At 34.1% G+C, this 17,364-nt stretch overlaps 2 protein-coding genes and 1 non-coding gene across 3 annotated transcripts; all 3 read right to left on the reverse strand.

Annotated features, from left to right (window-relative positions):
- Window positions 1-6,523: 6,523 nt before the first annotated feature.
- On the reverse strand, window positions 6,524-10,729 carry LOC117106672. Its single transcript, XM_033248071.1, has 4 exons — window positions 10,569-10,729; window positions 10,092-10,385; window positions 9,068-9,151; window positions 6,524-6,914 (listed from the first exon to the last, which is right to left on the reverse strand). The coding sequence occupies exons 1-4, from the start codon at window positions 10,722-10,724 to the stop codon at window positions 6,648-6,650; spliced, it is 801 nt and encodes a 266-aa protein (XP_033103962.1). The 5' UTR covers window positions 10,725-10,729; the 3' UTR covers window positions 6,524-6,647.
- On the reverse strand, window positions 9,700-9,771 carry Trnat-agu. The gene has a single exon. It is a non-coding gene; the product is annotated as a tRNA-Thr (tRNA).
- A 1,101-nt stretch (window positions 10,730-11,830) lies between the features above and the next one.
- Window positions 11,831-15,912, reverse strand: LOC117106673 (probable serine/threonine-protein kinase pats1). Its single transcript, XM_033248072.1, has 7 exons — window positions 15,829-15,912; window positions 15,045-15,211; window positions 14,752-14,841; window positions 13,818-14,003; window positions 13,487-13,732; window positions 12,101-12,292; window positions 11,831-11,866 (listed from the first exon to the last, which is right to left on the reverse strand). Exons 2-7 carry the CDS (start codon window positions 15,132-15,134, stop codon window positions 11,831-11,833), a joined length of 840 nt encoding a protein of 279 aa, XP_033103963.1. The 5' UTR covers window positions 15,135-15,211; window positions 15,829-15,912.
- Between the last annotated feature and the right edge of the window lie 1,452 nt (window positions 15,913-17,364).

Here is a 17,364-nt window from a genome sequence, read left to right on the forward strand (position 1 = left end):
GGGGGCCCGGGCCCCCCCACTTTTTGGCGAAAAATATATAATGTCTGGAGATTTTTGTATGATCGGAAATGCAAAAAAAGAAGGAGGGAAGAAGGAGGAGAAGGATGGGGCAGAGAATTAAAACACACTTCAAATGTCGGGAAAGCTCAATTCCCGCCATCTATGAATCAAAATTTTCCCGGGGGAGAACCCCCCGGCCCCCTTTCTTTTTGGGATTTATCAATTCATGGAAAAAAGAATACGCATGCAACTACTCATTTGTTTATGTATGTATACACACATAAAATAAAAAATGAGAAAAATTTACCTGACCTTTTTAAGAGGGGAAAACCTTGAATTTTGAAGAACTTTAAAAGTCATTAAAAGACATTTCAGAAGTCAGGTAAGCTCATCTACCGAAATTTTCCCGGGGAAACCCGGACCCCTTTAATCTTTGGAGTTCATTGATTAATTGAATCATTTGATTTGAATCATCATTCAATTTTGAAGAATTTAAAAGTCATTAAAAGACACAACAGAAGTCGGAAAAGCTCATTTCCCGCCACCTAGGAATCAAAATTTTCCCGTGGAAGAATCACAGGACCTCCCATCCCCCCCCCCTTTCTTTTTGGGATTTATCGGTTCATGGAAAACTACGTATGCAACTTACTCAATGTTTTTTTATGTTTGTATACACACATAAGGCCTATTTACTGTAATAACAATGGGAAAAAATTATCTGACCATTTCAAGAGTGGAAAACCTTGAATTTTGAAGAACTTAATTACTTTAAAGTTCTTCAAAATTCAAGGTGTTCCCCTATTGAAAATTATTATAATGAATCAATGAACCCAGAGAAAGGGAGGTTCGAGTTCTTCCCGGGAAAATATTGATTTCTAAATGGTGGACAATGAGATTTCCCGACTTCTGAAGTATTTTTTAATGACTTTAATTTAAAAGACACCTCAGAAGTCGGGAAAGCTCATTTCCCTCCTTCTAGGAATCAAACTTTTCCTGGGGAAGAACCCCCGGACCCCCCTTTCTTTTTGGGATTCATCGATTCATGGAAAATTTGTATGCAACTACTCATTTTTTTTAAATTGTTATTTATGTATACACACATAAGCCCTATATACTGTAATAACAATGGGAACAAATTACCTGATCATTTTCAAGATGGGAAAACCTTGAATTTTGAAGAACATAAAAGTAATTAAAAGACACCTCAGAAGTCGGGAAAGCTCATTTCTCGCCATCTAGAAATCGAAATATTCCCGGGGGAGGAATGTTGACCCCACCACCTAGATTTGATTCCAGATCTGCATAATTCATATTCCCATTCATCTTATAAGCAGTGGCATAACAGGCGGGGCAGGGGGGCAGACTGTCCCCCCTGACGGTTTTTACCGGGCTGACCAAGCCGTCGTACCGGGCTGGGTAAGAAGAGAAAAGGAAGAGGGGAGAGGGAGGGAAAGAGAAAGAAGGGAAAAGAAAAAGAAAGGAAAAAGGAAAAGAAAAGGAGAGGTAAAGACAAGAATAAAAGGATATAATGAACAGATACCACAATACCCCGGCCTGCAACCCTTTCTCCACTTCAAAAAGTGTCCATAGCGCATTTGATCTAAGCCCCCAGGTATTCTCCGCAGTGGCGTAACCACCGAGGGACAAGGGGAAAATATCCATCTGTGGAAAGTCTTTCCCCATTGAATGCCATTTTCACCCGGGAAAGTGCCTGAAAATCTCAAATTTTATATCGCATATTTTGTTGAGGTAGGCCAATCTCCTCTAAAAATTGCACATTTTAGGGAGTTTTGATCAATTCCGACGAAATTAGAATTAAAAAAACAAAAAATTTTCGCACGCATTTCTTAATGTTGAAGCTTGTGCCTGCTCCCCTTGCCTTCTAAGTTATAACACATAGTCCCAAACTCAAGAAAGAAAATTTAAGATAGATCGTTGTACCTAAAAGAAGGGCCTCAATGTGTAATGATGTTGAAGGAATACATGTTTGTAATAAATAAAGCCATAAGGAAAATGCTTATATTCAGTTTAAAAAAACGAGTGTGGCCATATATAACATAAGAGCATTTCTTGTTGAGGTAGGCCAATTTCCTCTAAAAATTGCACATTTTAGGGAGTTTTGATCAATTCCGACGAAATTAGAATTAAAAAAACAAAAAATTTGTGCGCGCATTTGTTAGCGTTAAAGCTTGTGCTTGCCCTCCTTTGCCTTCTAAGTTATTTAAAAACATAATATTCCCAAACTTGAGAAAGAAAATTTAAGATAGATCGTTTTAGCTAAAAGAAGGGCCTCAATGTGTAATGATGGTGAAAGAATAGGCCTATGAATTGTAATAAATAAAACCACAATGAAAATGCTTATATTTAGTTTCAAACACACGTGTGTGGCCTATATTAATAATAAAATAAGCCCTATGTCGTATTGTTTTCTATATGGGGGGGTATCACACCAAGTCATAAATTACTAACCGGGAAAATTATTACCTTTGCCCCCTACCCCCCGACCCACACTTGTTACGCGCCTGCTTATAAGTGGGGGCCCCCACTTTGAAAAACGTTCCGCCGGCCCTGATATATATATATATATATGAAATTAAAATGGCATTTTGATCGTTTTAACCTGGAGTTCAATTGTGATAGGATTAATACAACATAATCATCTGTCTGCTGACAAATAATAATAGTACCATAAGCATATTGACGCATTGAGGGTGGTGGCATTTTTTGATATGTTGTAGAACTGATTTTTCTAAGACAGAAAAAAGTTGTTCGACGAAAAACTGGGGAACGGTAAATGAGATACAGATTTTTTAATATTTAAAAACTGGGGGAATAAGGTGTAAAAATGGGCAGTTACGCCCCTTTTTCCCCCAGTTTTTAAATATTAAAAAATCTGTATCTCATTCACCGTTCCCCAGTTTTTCGTCAAACAACTTTTTTCTGTCTTAGAAAAATCAGTTCTACAACATGTCAAAATTTTTTTTTCCTCTGGAGCCTGACTTTAATATGGAGCGGCCTCTTTAATTATAAGCTGGAAACTGCTATCGGCCTGATCTAGGATTTTAAAGCTTTCTCTGTTTGAATTAGATTTACACTTTGGATTGCTATTTACATGTTTGAATATGTTTGAATTTTATCTGAGTGTTCCCTGATCTGAGACGTTTCACCAATGTAAGTGGCATTACAGCCCCCACAACTAAATTTATATACTAAGTTGGATCTTAGGTCAGACAATATCTATTGAAAGAATTTTTTTGTGACTATTATTTTATTTCTATTTCATTGTTGATTTTATAAATAAAAAAATGTATGAAAAAATGAAAATTGGAGCAAAAAGAAGATTTTTCGTTGCCTTTGTTTTTCTGAGCGAAAAACCTGATTGAAATCAGTCAACTATGTAGGAACACAGAATGCATAGAATGTTAATCCCAGCAATAAAATCTTTCATGAGATTATAATTATTCTGTTCAATCGCCTTGGTATACTAAAGACATGTCAATATACAGTATACAGTCAATATTATTACCCTCGCCTCCACCCCCCCTCCCAAAGGGGGAAGAAGGTATTGCAATGTGCCTTCCCCAATAAACCAAACATTCACAATAAGAAATATTTCCACACAATAATATAGACGAGCGGTACTGGTTAAAGACATGCATTAATATTACTGTATTAAAGGTTAAAAGGTTAAAGGCTATTCATTTATATTCCTATTATATCATCTCTATCATCATCATCATATAATTTCAGCAACAATTATGAATTACTGACCATCGTGTTCCTGCTTCGTTCGATGTAATTCTCCACTAGGATGATCTGTACTGGTTTTCGCATGGGATGATTGATCCTCTGATGTTTGTGAGCCAAAGACCTTGTTAGCAAGCTCAGTGAGTCCCTTATCCTTCAAAGCGTTGCACATTATCTCAACTTGGTTTTTCTCATAGTTCTGTTGTTTTCTCCATTCTGTCAGCAATTCCATTATGCGGTCGAACAATAATCTGTTATCACTACATATTTGTTGAATCTTGTTCCAACTGAGACCTAGCCTGAGGCCCAGTTGTTTCCATTCAAGTCCCATGCCTTCGGCAATAGCAGATAGGTGCATATCATCCACATAACCTAGATTTCCATCTGAAGCAAAGATAAGAGTATGCCTGGTGAAATGAAAATAATGAGACAGATTTACTCAGAATATCTAGAACAGTGGCTCAAACACCAACCTGGCTGCGCTTTCTCTGAATTCCTGACATCTGAGGTTTCCATTGAAGGACCTGTAATCAATAAATTAATAACAGATCAGATATAGTATCCAAGAATGTTAGGATTAGGACCAAATTGTACAGTTTTAATATTCTATTAATACTAAATGACACTCAAGCACTGAGTGTTAAAAGCAAATTAAAATTAACAATAAAATAAGTATACAGTATTTTAAAAGAAAAACACCAACCTGGTTGCGCTGTCTCTAAATTGCTGACACCTGCGGTTTCCACTGAAGGACCTGTAACCAATATTATTATTAACAGATCAAATATAGTATCTACGAATGTTAGGATTAGGACCAAATTATACAGATTTTCTATCGTTTTAATACTAAATGACATTCAACCTTAAATTTTAAAGTGGTTTAACATTAACAATAACATAAGATGATAAACACTCTATCACTAAAGCTGGGAGCAACTTGAGGGTCTTCATTTTTCCTGCTTACATTCTGTGCAATCTCTTTGAAATTTCGAGACAATCATTAGCATTTTTTCTCTTAAAAAACATATTTTACACTTGATTTACCTAAAGCTAAATTTAAAATTAATTACTTTTACTTGTCATGCAAATCTTCAAGTAATATTTAAATTATATTCTTCATTTTTACACACAATATATTCTCTCACAGTGTACCGAAAGTTTAATTTTTTTACACTTTTAAATGTCATGTAAATCTTTAAAAAATATTTTGGAGAAATATTATAATGAAATGTTAATATTAAAGCAGTTGTTTCTTAATAGTTTCAGGATAGTTCATGTGTTAGTTTCTCTTCTCTATTTAATAGTCTATAAGTGCTTTGAGACGATTTTTAATTGTGTAAGGTGCTATGCATGTCCATTTCCACAACGATAGCTGGTAAATTTCGTCCATCTTTGGACCCTTTAATTTCTTTCTAGCACCTAAAATAATTAGATTCATCCCTATAAAAAAAAGTATCGGGAAGACTGTGCAGCCTGTAACAATCCCCCTTTTTAAAGTTCTGTCAATCCTTTGTAAATCCTGCAGTGCTAAATCTAATCTTAACACCTCTAAAGTAACTTTAAATCATGCTATTTATGTGGGCAGGAATTAAATAATGCACTAATGCTGCTTAAAGTCAACTTGAACTTGTATAGTTACTATTTAATAGTAGTACTGTGTAAGTAATTAAGGGTGTTATTGCCAACTACATTTGTTTTCTCCGCCACTTTCTTCGTCCTCCTCTACTTCAAAACTCTGTTAATGTTTCCTGTTTTAAGATTCCTTATTCCTGATGATGACATAATTAAGGTCGAAATATTGAATCCCAACACGATGGCGTGTATTTCAATACTTGGAGTATGTATTATACTTTCTTATCTGAGATTAATCAGTGGACCTTTCGGTTATGGGAATGGTACATAATATTCAAAAGATACAATGAAATACGCCGTTCCTAGCGTAAAAGTAGAGCAATGCCCAGTCATGCCCTTCGCCTGCCAAACTCTAAATTTAGGAGGCTAGACAGGAGCTTCATCCACTCTTCGGTCCAATATGGAACTCTATTCTAGATAGTGTAATTGGAAATATGGGGGAACTTCAAGTGCAGGGCACACAAACACTTACTCCAAACTCCAAATATAAAAATAAAAAGGGAAAAATAACAAAAACAATTTTCTTTTTATTTATATACTTTTAACTTTTTTAACTTTTTGTTGCAGATAACCATTGGTTGCCACATCGGGTGCATTTTCGCAACCGGCGTGACCACTTTCTGCTAGTCCACTCTATACAAAAAATTAAAAACAATTAAATCATCACAATTAGATGAAGAAAATGTCAAAGGGCAAGGTCAATGAAATTCAATTTTTTAACACAAGCATAAAAGAAAAACATGGCCCACCATATATGGTCTGCTTAGGCATATCGTTCAGTATTCAGGCAATGGGCAAAGGCATGAACTACCTGAAGTGACTGCTCTAGTATTACTGTTCACTGTTATGATAATATTAATAATAATATTAATAATAATAATAATGTTATATTTATATAGCACATATTGCACATTGCCCCTATGCACTTTACAAAGAAATAACATAGGGCTACAGAGAAAATTCAAATAACAATAAAATAATAATAAAATAAAATAAAAATAATAATTATAATAACAATAATCACAATGAGACTAAACTACTCCTATTCCTTAAACTAATTAATGGTTGGCAGTTGACTTCGAGGAGCTCATCCGCCCTTTGTTCAGCTATTGGTTTTTCTTGCTGCTGGGTGACCATAAACACCCTCCCCTCAGCAGCCACTAAGACATATCTGAGAGGGTTGTCAGTTTAGTCCAAGTTAGTTCAAGACAATTCATGGGTTAGTTCTCTTAATATTCTTTAAGTGCTTTGAGACGATTTTCAATTGTTTAAAGCGATATCATGTCCATTTCCACAACAATACCTGGTGAGGACGGGTTTCCTGTTAGTATTTTCTTATTTCTGAACATCCTTTGTAGTTTGCCAGTCGTTATCAATTTCTTTCCGCATGGGATATAATCATTTTCCAGACACTCTTCCAAATCTTGGAAGTGAGTTTTTTTCGAGTCTTTCCAGCACAGGACACGGAATGCATATCCTGTGTGCTTCATTCCAGTTGTCAACACTTTCATCTCTTGCTTCAGAAACTCTAACACCTTAATGAAAGTGTAACAATTTATTTAAAATAAAAAGGAAAAACAGCTAGTACAAACATTTATAAAAATACACTTAAAAATACATTGTCCCATGCAAAATATTTAAAAAATCATAAAAATTATTTTTGAAATTAACTTGACAATTTGGAGTAACATAAAAATGATTAACTTGAACATAATGTAGAGATTAATGTTTAAAAAAAAAATTAACCATATATTTACCGTGAAAACGTACTGTGTTTTATTAATTTTATTATCACTATAAAGTTCAAAGTTCAACATTTTTTTTTAATTCAATAATTTCTATGCTCCAGTTAATAAATTAGAGCAAAATGAGCAAAATTATTTTTTATGATTTGTTGTCACTTTTAAGGAACAATACATCTTTAAAGAAAAAAAAACTTAGGAAATCATTTAAAGCTTATAATTCTCACAATTGATCAATCTAATTATAATTATACTTTCTCTCATTTACATATCTTATAATCATACTTGTAAGGCTATATTAATTTTAATTGTTTGTTTCAAAGACCTGTTTCCAAAGATCTAATGTGGAAAGTGGGGCATTTTTTTACAGCTTTTTTTAAAAATATGTTTTATAAAAATGTTCTTATGGTTGAATTGACCATAATACCATGAATAAAGAACACTGATAGAACTTGTATTTCAGTCAAGTCATCGTCTTATATAAAATCCTTAAACATCCAGAATTTACATTTGCTGGAAGGAAATCCCAAAGTATGCAATAAGCAGGTCAACTAGATTGATTTGTATTACTTTGCTTTATTGTGGTATATGATTTCAACTTTTTAATACACTGCATAGATATCTTTGAGAACTAAAAAATACCGTACTTAGTTTTAAAAGGTCTGTTAGTAGACTAAACAAGGTTACACTTGGGCGGATGCAGAGGGAGTGCAAATGGTGCGATCGCACCCCCCTAAATTGTATTACAAACAAAAATTACTGTATTTTATTGTTATATTACTTTCATCATTATGAACATTGTACTGGTAAAACCAAGGTGGGCTGAGGTGATGTGGACACTAATGAATCCCAATCGCCAAATCCTCCATCCGTCCCAGTTACATGTCTATTTAGTATGTTTCTACCTTTTATGCAAGAAAAATGTGCATAAATTTACTAATGTGCACAGGTGCTTTGAGACAAACCATCTCTAATATTACATAATGTGTTAATTATACTATAATTTCTAGTTTTCTATTGTATTGCAAAACGTAAAATGTAATCTGAGTCCCGAAACCTTGACTCAGAAATACAAGGTTGGTGTCCGGTGTGGGTTAATTGTTTACCAAATTGTAGTTAAGTGAATGTAGTTAAGCTCAACCTTGTACAGTACTGTAAACCAAGACTTAGAAATACCCCCAACGATAGTTTAAGGCTTATTTAAAGCGACTAGATGAGTCTGATCCATTAGGTGTAGCTTACAATTAAATTATTATAATTATTACTGTAATAATATATCTAATATCTGAAGGCCCATCATAATATGTATATTTAACTTGTGTGTTTGAGAGACTATGTTTTTGATAAGTAATCGTAAGTAAGTTCAGTTGGTATGAGTTTTCTTGGATAAGGACTTAAAATGGAGGTCCAGTGTGCACCATCTGGGTTGGGTGCACTTTCAAGAACCCAGTTCATCTTTTGGAAGAGTAGGGGGTATTTTACCCCATTGCTACGGTTATTTAGCCCTGTCTGTGAAATGGTGTGAATTTATAGCTACTATAAGCACCTCTTTCCGACAGCTTGGTAGTCACAAACCACTCCCATATGCAATTCAGCACAATGATGCTGCGAGTTAAAGATTATTCTCATACCTTTACCTTATAACCAAATAATAAATGCTTATTTGTAGTGATGATAAAACATATCATTAATTACTGTTTGTCTTATTTTGACCCTTCTGTAATACTTACTGTAATTTTGTTCCCTTTTCAATCAATATTTGTTAGTTTTTTTTAAATTTCATTTGAATTGTTGTTCTGTGTATGTAAAATTGTTACTTTATTATATTATGTATTATGTATGACGCACCACGTAAAGGTGTTTGCCAATAAATACTGAAATAATGACTTTGTGTAATTTTACAGTTCATAATATAGTTTCGAGATTTAATTGTCAAAAGATATTACCTGCATACAAACTCTTGGAGTTGGTTCACCTGTTGACGTAGTTGTACCATCCTCATGAACAACAGACATTCGTAATATTTCCAGCTAAAATTAAAATACAGAATCTATAAATTAATACTTATATAGAAATCTATTTAAATACATCAGTATTTAATTATTTTTTTACAATACTCATTTTGTCAGGCAGCTCACATATGCTGCATAAACTATGTTTTAATATACAGAGGGAGTGAAGCTGATGTTAGTAATGGCAATTTGATAATTGAAAAATTAATTAATTATGTTACTGAATTTTAAAAAAAGAAAGTGGTGTAGCCACAAGTTCTATGCATTACAATACAAATTGACATTTTTCTTGTATATTTATATTTATATGTTTTAACAATGTAACAAACCAATACCCGAAAAATTGCTTTTATATGATAATTAAAATATATCTTGAATCTTGAAAATAAAAATAAGGTGTAACATTAAAATAATTGATAGTAATTGTTATTGTCATGATGGAATAATAGACAATAACTGGATTTGCATCAGGAGAAACATGTATAGGTGTAATTTTGCCCTACCTGACGTGGAAATGTACCGAATACTCAGTACATTTGAAAACAACTGCGAAAAAAATCGCAAGTTGTTCTCGGGTGGGACTCGAACCCACGATCTCCAGATCACTAGTCTGGCATCATACCTCTAGACCACCGAGCTTGCGCCTGATGGCCAGGGTTGAATTTGAGTCCAAGTAAGCAGCGGGTACTGCAGTGTTGATAGTAATTGTTATTGTCGTGATGGAATGTACTGGAGATCTTGGGTTCGAGTCCCACCCGAGAACAACTTGCGATTTTTTCGCAGTTGTTAGTATTCGGTACATTTCCACGTCAGGTAGGGAAAAATTACACCTATACATTAAAATAATTTTTATTCTAAAAAACAATATTTAATCATAATCCATCAGTCATTTAATATTATAACTTCACCGGGTATCACTTCAATTATGACTGAAAAATGACATCAAATAACATTTTACCTTTAATGAGGGCTTGTTATCAATGACTACTGGTCCCAAGCTGAGAGTGTGATCATGTCCTAGCCAGATGTTTGCATAGTTGCTAAATAACTCTAATTTAGCTTTGTAGCCCATGTTTTGTACCATTCCAATCAAACTGACAACTAGAGGATGGAAGATACTATCAGGGATGAAATCCTCGGAAGCCATATAGATAGAAACCATCTGATCTGAGTCTGACTTAATAGCCATATTGTCTGTGCTACGTTTCAGTCGACAGGGTACAAAAAATGACCGATGTGTACTCTCCTCATTCTACAATATAAACATGAAAGAAAAATGGGAAAAACATATGCAATTATGTTTATACCCATTTTTGAATAGTCAAACATACTGCAATATATATGATATGCAAGGTAAACTAAGATGAAACTTGGGAAAAAATATATAAATCATTGTGTTGTCATTGCAACACATTCAGTGAATTCAATACAGTACCTTGATCTGCTCGCACAGCAGTCCAAACTGCTTCATAATTTCTAAGAAGAACTCAAAGCAAGTTTCGTCTTTGCTAATCTCATCTCTCCAAAGATGTCTGGCTAACTTTTCCTCCAAGATTCCTTCCTCTTCAAGTTTATTCCAATCCTCAATCATCAAAGGCCACTGAAAAGTAATGATGAGTTCAAACATGTTATTATGGGATCATTATTCTTTTATATAAGAGTACTTATACCTACACTTTCAAAGGCCAATGGTTGTGCACTTGTATAGCACATATAACATTTGTCTGTATACATTCTCCAAAACAACACATAAGGAAAAAAAACATAAATAATGGTTGAAACAGAAAAGTGGTAGAAAAGAAAAGCAAACAAAAAGTGATAGAAGAGAAAAGCAACACAAAAGTGACTTCAAAACAAAACAGGGGAGTGAAGGAAAATTAGAGATTGTCAAATAAGAATAATGAGATGGTGCTTAAAGATCATTAAATTAGGAGACCCTTGAATGGTTTGGGGAAGAGAATGCCAGAGCTAGAAGCCAACAACTGAAAAGGACCTTTCTCCACAAGTCTTCAAATAGCAGGTAGGAACATGAAAGGTTATAGATGTAGTGTACCTAAATGTCTTTTTACATTCACCAGAATGGAGTGTGATGCAAGCAATTTATTATATAAAGGATCACACTATAAAGGAGGACACTATTACAATAGTCAAGTTTAGAGGTAATCAGAGCATGAACAACTTTCCCTGTTGTGGTCTCATCAAGAAAATGCCCGATCTGTTTAAGGTTATGGATACCAAATGAGACTGATTTAGAGATGATGTTTATGTATGATGCCACCGACATGCGATCATCATATACAACGCCAAGGTTACAAACGTTAGAGGATGGTGAGATAACACAGTTGCCAACAATGAGGTTGTGGTGGTAGTGATGATATGAGGCTTATACGCTTAGAATAAATTAACTTGCTTTGTGTTTTCTTAGCATTTAATGAGAGCAAAATCTTGGCAAGCCAAGAATGAACAGTGTGGATGACCTTCTCAGCAGATGTCAATTAGAATGTCATCAGTATAGATGTGGTACATACAGTGGTGTTTGATGAAGATATGATGCAGAAGATTGGTACTCACAAGAAAAACGAATGGGACCTAAAGTTGATCCTTGAGGGACCATCTAAATCTAAATTACAATCAGAAGAAATCAAGGATTTAATGTGAACTGGCTACTGTAGAAAAGAGATGTAAGACTGGAACCAATCAAGGGCTGTCCCAGAGATACCCAGACTTGAAAGCCTGTCAATTAAGATCTTACATATGATGGTATCAAAAGCCACTGACAAAGCAAGGTAGACGGTAAGGACAAACTATGCTTTGTCTAGAGCAAGTAATATGTCACTGTTCACCCTGAATACCCTCCCCCATCCCCTAAAGTGTATATTTTGTACTCTTAAAAAATGTTGAAAATTATGCCCCTGAAATTATTACTGACTGAATCATGTCTGACAGAGAATTTTCACTTCAACTCACCTTTACATCAGGCTCCACTTCGGTGATGATTTTCTTCAAGATGAAAATCAACTTCCGTGGGTTTGTTATCACAGCATGCTTTAGCAGCCTGTTGTTCTCAAAGTACAGAATGATTCCAAGATCATGCAAGTAGTTGAGTGTGTGGATGAGGTTCTCCACAGAAATTCCACATTCAGTAGCAACTTTACAGACCTAAAAAAATAGCAAATGAATATAGCTTGACGTTCAAATTAATGGGCGATAATATTTTTGTGGGCGTATGTAGTAAAGCAGTGGGTAGGTTATAGTATGTAAAATGAGATAGTTTTAAATTCTTGACGCAGAATTCCCGGAACGCCGCCCTCAGCAGCGAGTGTGAAGTGAAACTCAGGGTCAAAAGTGGAACGCGAAATTTCGATATGGTTTTGTAGCCATATTTGCGAGAATAACATCAGCTACCCGTATTTCTCGACTGAGACGTCAGTGGGAGCTGTAATTTGTATGGCAAGGAGATTGTGTAATTAGGGGAATTTACGCCCATAAACCTTGTAGTTATTAATATTTTGGTTATATCAGAAAATATTCATTTTTTTGTGACGTCACACTCACAATGTAGTTAGCATGCATACGTCATAAACTAGATTATGTCAACTTTCTCGGTGTGCTTTTTTCATGGATAAACAAACATCACTGCTTTGCACATGGATGCCTTGCAGTAGCTAGGGCTACAAGAGCCGCATTGTTAGCATTGTATAATACTTAAACAAGGTACCTCTGGAACTGAATTATTCTTAGTTATTTGGTTTTTTTTTTCTTATTTTAATTTATTTCTTTCAAAACTTTACTTTCTATCACATATAATTGCACTGTCTAGTTAGGCCTGGGCCTAGTCTTATTATGCCTCATCGTCCCCCGCTACACAGTACATCAGCAGTCCCAACCATACAGTACAGACATTTGCTAGGCAACAATGTGATTGCATCTTCCTTCCCAGGTGTTCATGTAACATTTGCATATTGTTAGCTAACCAGTTGTGTGTATTTCTTTGTGAAAATTAGTACCGCGGCATTTACATCCCCTCTTGGAAAAATGGAAGTTTGAAATAATTGTCTCCATATCTCGCTAATTAAATTAATCTCCGTAATTTAGCTTACACTTATAAATTTAGGGAGCACTTAAAATGTACAATAATCATTTCACTACCTGACAAACTTTGAACTTTATTCATGCATCAGGCCTAATAATAGTTTCATCTTGCTGTACTATATACTCAAACATCACTGGCGCATGGTAACAACCAACTGATGCAGACCATTTCCGGTCACACATTACTCTCCGTAACACAGCACACCCAATTCCGTCACTTCTGTATTAAAATCTTTATGAAAATGCATACTGAATGTGTACCTTAGCATATGTCATGTGCAATGATGTCCTACCATTCTCCTGCAATATTTGTTGGAATTTGAGCCACTTAAGGGGGATTGTTTTGGGCATTTCTTTCAGAAAACCACCAACATCTTGTTTAAGTGTTTTCAGCATCTTACACTGTGATGCATACTTGTTACTGATGGCATACATTTTTCTGACCACGTGTGATTCATATGGAGTGCCTCTGATCTCTTGGAATAGTATTCCATACTGTTCTTCAATCTAAATAAAATAAAATAATAAAATGACAATATTTTCAGAATTTCAATCAATTATTTTGGCACTGATTTTAGAGATTAATATTCACCTGCTTTTTCTTGTCTTCTTTTGTGCCCTCTAGGCAATCACTGTGAGTACCGACTACCGCAATTTGAGGTTTCTTGGCTTGTAGCTGCTGTTGTGCCTTAACTGGGATAGCGTATGTATATATCAACCTCATCCAATATTTGATAATCTGGATATTTGTCATATCGTACGTCATCACATACTTTGCCTGGAGAATGAAGAAACTTATAAGATGCACACAGCCATTATAAAAAAGACAGCACTGGAAAAAACATGCCAGAAATTTGACAATGTAAAATACTGCCACTTCGTTTTTATATACATTCAATGACAAATATTTGCTATAATTTGAATACATAATAGTCAATTTTAAATTCATAAGCCAAATTGGTTTACTTCAATTGAGTTAAGTTTCATTTGTTTATAAATTTTACATTGCAAATAACATAGCAATACATTTAAGTGGCAAAATAAGTTCTTGTACAATCACACACAATTTTAACAGTAAATGAAGGACAAACAGCACTTTTCAGACTAACAAATTATTATATCATATCACAAGCTTTCAACCATGCAGTGGTCTTCTTCAGGTGAATGTACAAATAGGATAAAAGTGTGGTCATATATACAGTAAGAACAAAAGGGTGGACAGTGACTGAGTATAAACAAGGGATAATGAGTCTCATCTGATGAAACAAAAGATAGTAATAAACAGAAGCAGTCAAATATATGCAGGAACAGGTAATAGATCATACCTGATAGTGAGACAAAAAGCCTCTGTCTATGTTAAGTCCTAAATTAATGCAGTCAAGTTTAGTAATATAATTTTGCTCTACAATTTCACTTTCAAGTCAAACATGTTGATGCTATTTTGTATTTGACTATTCACAGGACTGACTGTATATAAAATGTGTTAAGTACTTAATATAAGGAAATTATAATAAAGATAAATTTACCATTTTAGAGAATCTACGCTTTCCCTTGTTGTGCATACCTTCTTTCAAACTGAACAAAATCAAATACACGGCCTCACTTGTTAGGAAAATCTAAGAGAAAAATATAATTTGATAACAGTAGAAACACTTTTTAATGACAATCTATTATTAAATTTCATTTGGTATGCTTACATTCTGTAATTCTTTTTTCAAATCCCATCCCACCAAAAGACTTTGTTAAAAAAGCAGTGCAGCAAAATAGTATTAGAGGGATCATTTACTGAAATCAAATACAATTTCTTTAGTTTACTCACTCGATGTGTAATGTAATAAAGCTGCTGGCCAGCAAAATCCCAAATGAAAGTAATATCTTCATTACTATGCTGTGGGTTTTCTCCCCTCATTCTGCGCTCAATTCTTTTTAGAGTTTCAGGTGGAAGGGCTTGAATTCTTTTACTGACATCTTTCTTCTTCTTTTGACCTGTTAAATTACCATAATGTAAGAACATTGATTATATTTTCTATAATACCAAAGATTAATAACTAGATGATTGTATGTAAAATTAGTAGATTATTTAGGTTGAAAATAATTGTTCCTATTAAGACAGACATGATGCCAGCATTAGGCCCCAAAAAAAATTCAGCAAAATCCTTGAAACCTATAAAATCAATTACATAAGCCATTAAAGCCCCTAATTGCCATATTTTTCACCCAAGACCACATTTGAAACATTTTGAGTAATGCCCAACCACGCCCACTTTGCTCACTTAAACTTTATCAAGAAATTTAAATAAAAATGTCTAGGGTCGGTTGTGTTACGCCAATATAACATTATTTTTTTTTTTAGGCCTTATTAGAGTTATAAGCAATAACTGTAGTTATTATGAACAAACATAAATGAGGAAAAATATGAAATATATAATAGAGTATATTTTTGAATAAGTTGATATTATTGTAAAATTTCGCACTATATAACCTTACTTAATATATGTAACAATAGCTAATTATGTGTTTTGTATTCCAATATATAAACATAACAAAGATAAAATCTGAAAAAAAATCAATCTATTTTCAAATATTCATTCAATAATAACAACCTCTTTTAGGTTTTGTTCCAGCAACAACATGCTCTGTCTGTAAAAAAAAGAAGATATGAATTACTTTACTTCATTACTCTAAATATTTGTAGAAAGGAAATTGGTGTTGTATTCAGAGCAATCAGAGCTAAGAAAGGCAAAAGGTAGGTAAGAAAGTCAAAACTACTGTTTCGATTAGCATATATTTTATATAAAATGCAAATGAAACTGTTTCAAAAGACTAGATTTGATTAGACATTTTATTACGATTTAGTTTCGTGTCACACATACATGATACAGTACTGGTCAGATTGCCTAATGACTAAGATAAATTAACACAGATTGATTCTAATAGGTCCATGCTAAAACTAGGCATGTGAAGAATAAAAGCAGCAATACCAGGCATCAGTATATCAATCAGTAATAATTAAGAATTGACAAGTAAATAATAACATTATCAGTTTTAGAGCAATTTCATTAATTGCACTATAGTTTTATATTAACATTGCACTATAGTTGTATATTACATTGTATTGGCAGTGTTATTAATATACAAAGTTTTTTTAGGAGAAACATGTTTGCATGTCTACAAATTCTGATGAGGTCATTCTACTTGGTCATGGAGGACTTCCCCCAGACACATAACTCACATCATTTAGATGCTGGGTTACATGCTTGGGTTACATGCTTTGGCTGCATGAGAAAATTTCCATTTACAGTAATTATGTAGTATACATTATTGCCTTTTAGATAACATATATATTTACTTAGTTTGGTGTTGAATTTCTAGGTTGGGTTTTTAAATAAGGTGTGTGGTTATACCTGGTTTTGAATGTGTTTTACACAAGTTCTAACATACGTTTGGTCTGAAAATACATATATTTGGGAAAATGGTCAGGTAGAGGGCATCCTATGGTTTTCTGCAACAGTATTTTCTGTTCTTAGGCTGTTCAGTTTTATTTGACCAAGTTGTTTTGTTGTGTCCATCAACTTTCTTCTTAAGATTACAGATGCAACTGTAACTGATTTTTAATGTATTGCGATTGAATAGTTGGTGCAATATATGGTCCGGTGGGAATTTGTTATACAGTAGAACCTCGTTTTTACGTACCCCAGTTATACGAACCCTCTGTTTTACGTACGCCTCGTATGGACGATGACGTCATCAAAAACCCCGAAAATATTCAAAACAAACGGCCCTTTTGAGAGCAACCATAAGTAAAAAAAAATATAACAAGAAACTATAACAATAAACAAACCATAATGCAAAGTATTTTCATTAAACAGCAACGTTGATTGAGTCTAATACCGGGTTGTTATAATCTAAAACCACGTGAACTGAGTGAGATGAACAACTACCGATGGTGCTCAAAATTATTGCTTTCCTCCTTAGCTTCGTGTGGCAAACCATGGAAGAACTCGTCTGGTCTAATTTTCTACACGAAGCTGGGTAGACATAGTTTCGTACACGAACGCTAATTGGTTGGCTCGCCCAGTGCATAGCACATGGTTGCTGTTTCACGTACACGAACGCTAATTGGTTGGCTCGCCCAGTGC

The sequence above is a fragment of the Anneissia japonica genome, unplaced genomic scaffold (assembly GCF_011630105.1).
Source record: "Anneissia japonica isolate Jap-2015-1 unplaced genomic scaffold, ASM1163010v1 scaffold111_len187536_cov110, whole genome shotgun sequence".
NCBI classification, from domain to species: domain Eukaryota; kingdom Metazoa; phylum Echinodermata; class Crinoidea; order Comatulida; family Comatulidae; genus Anneissia; species Anneissia japonica.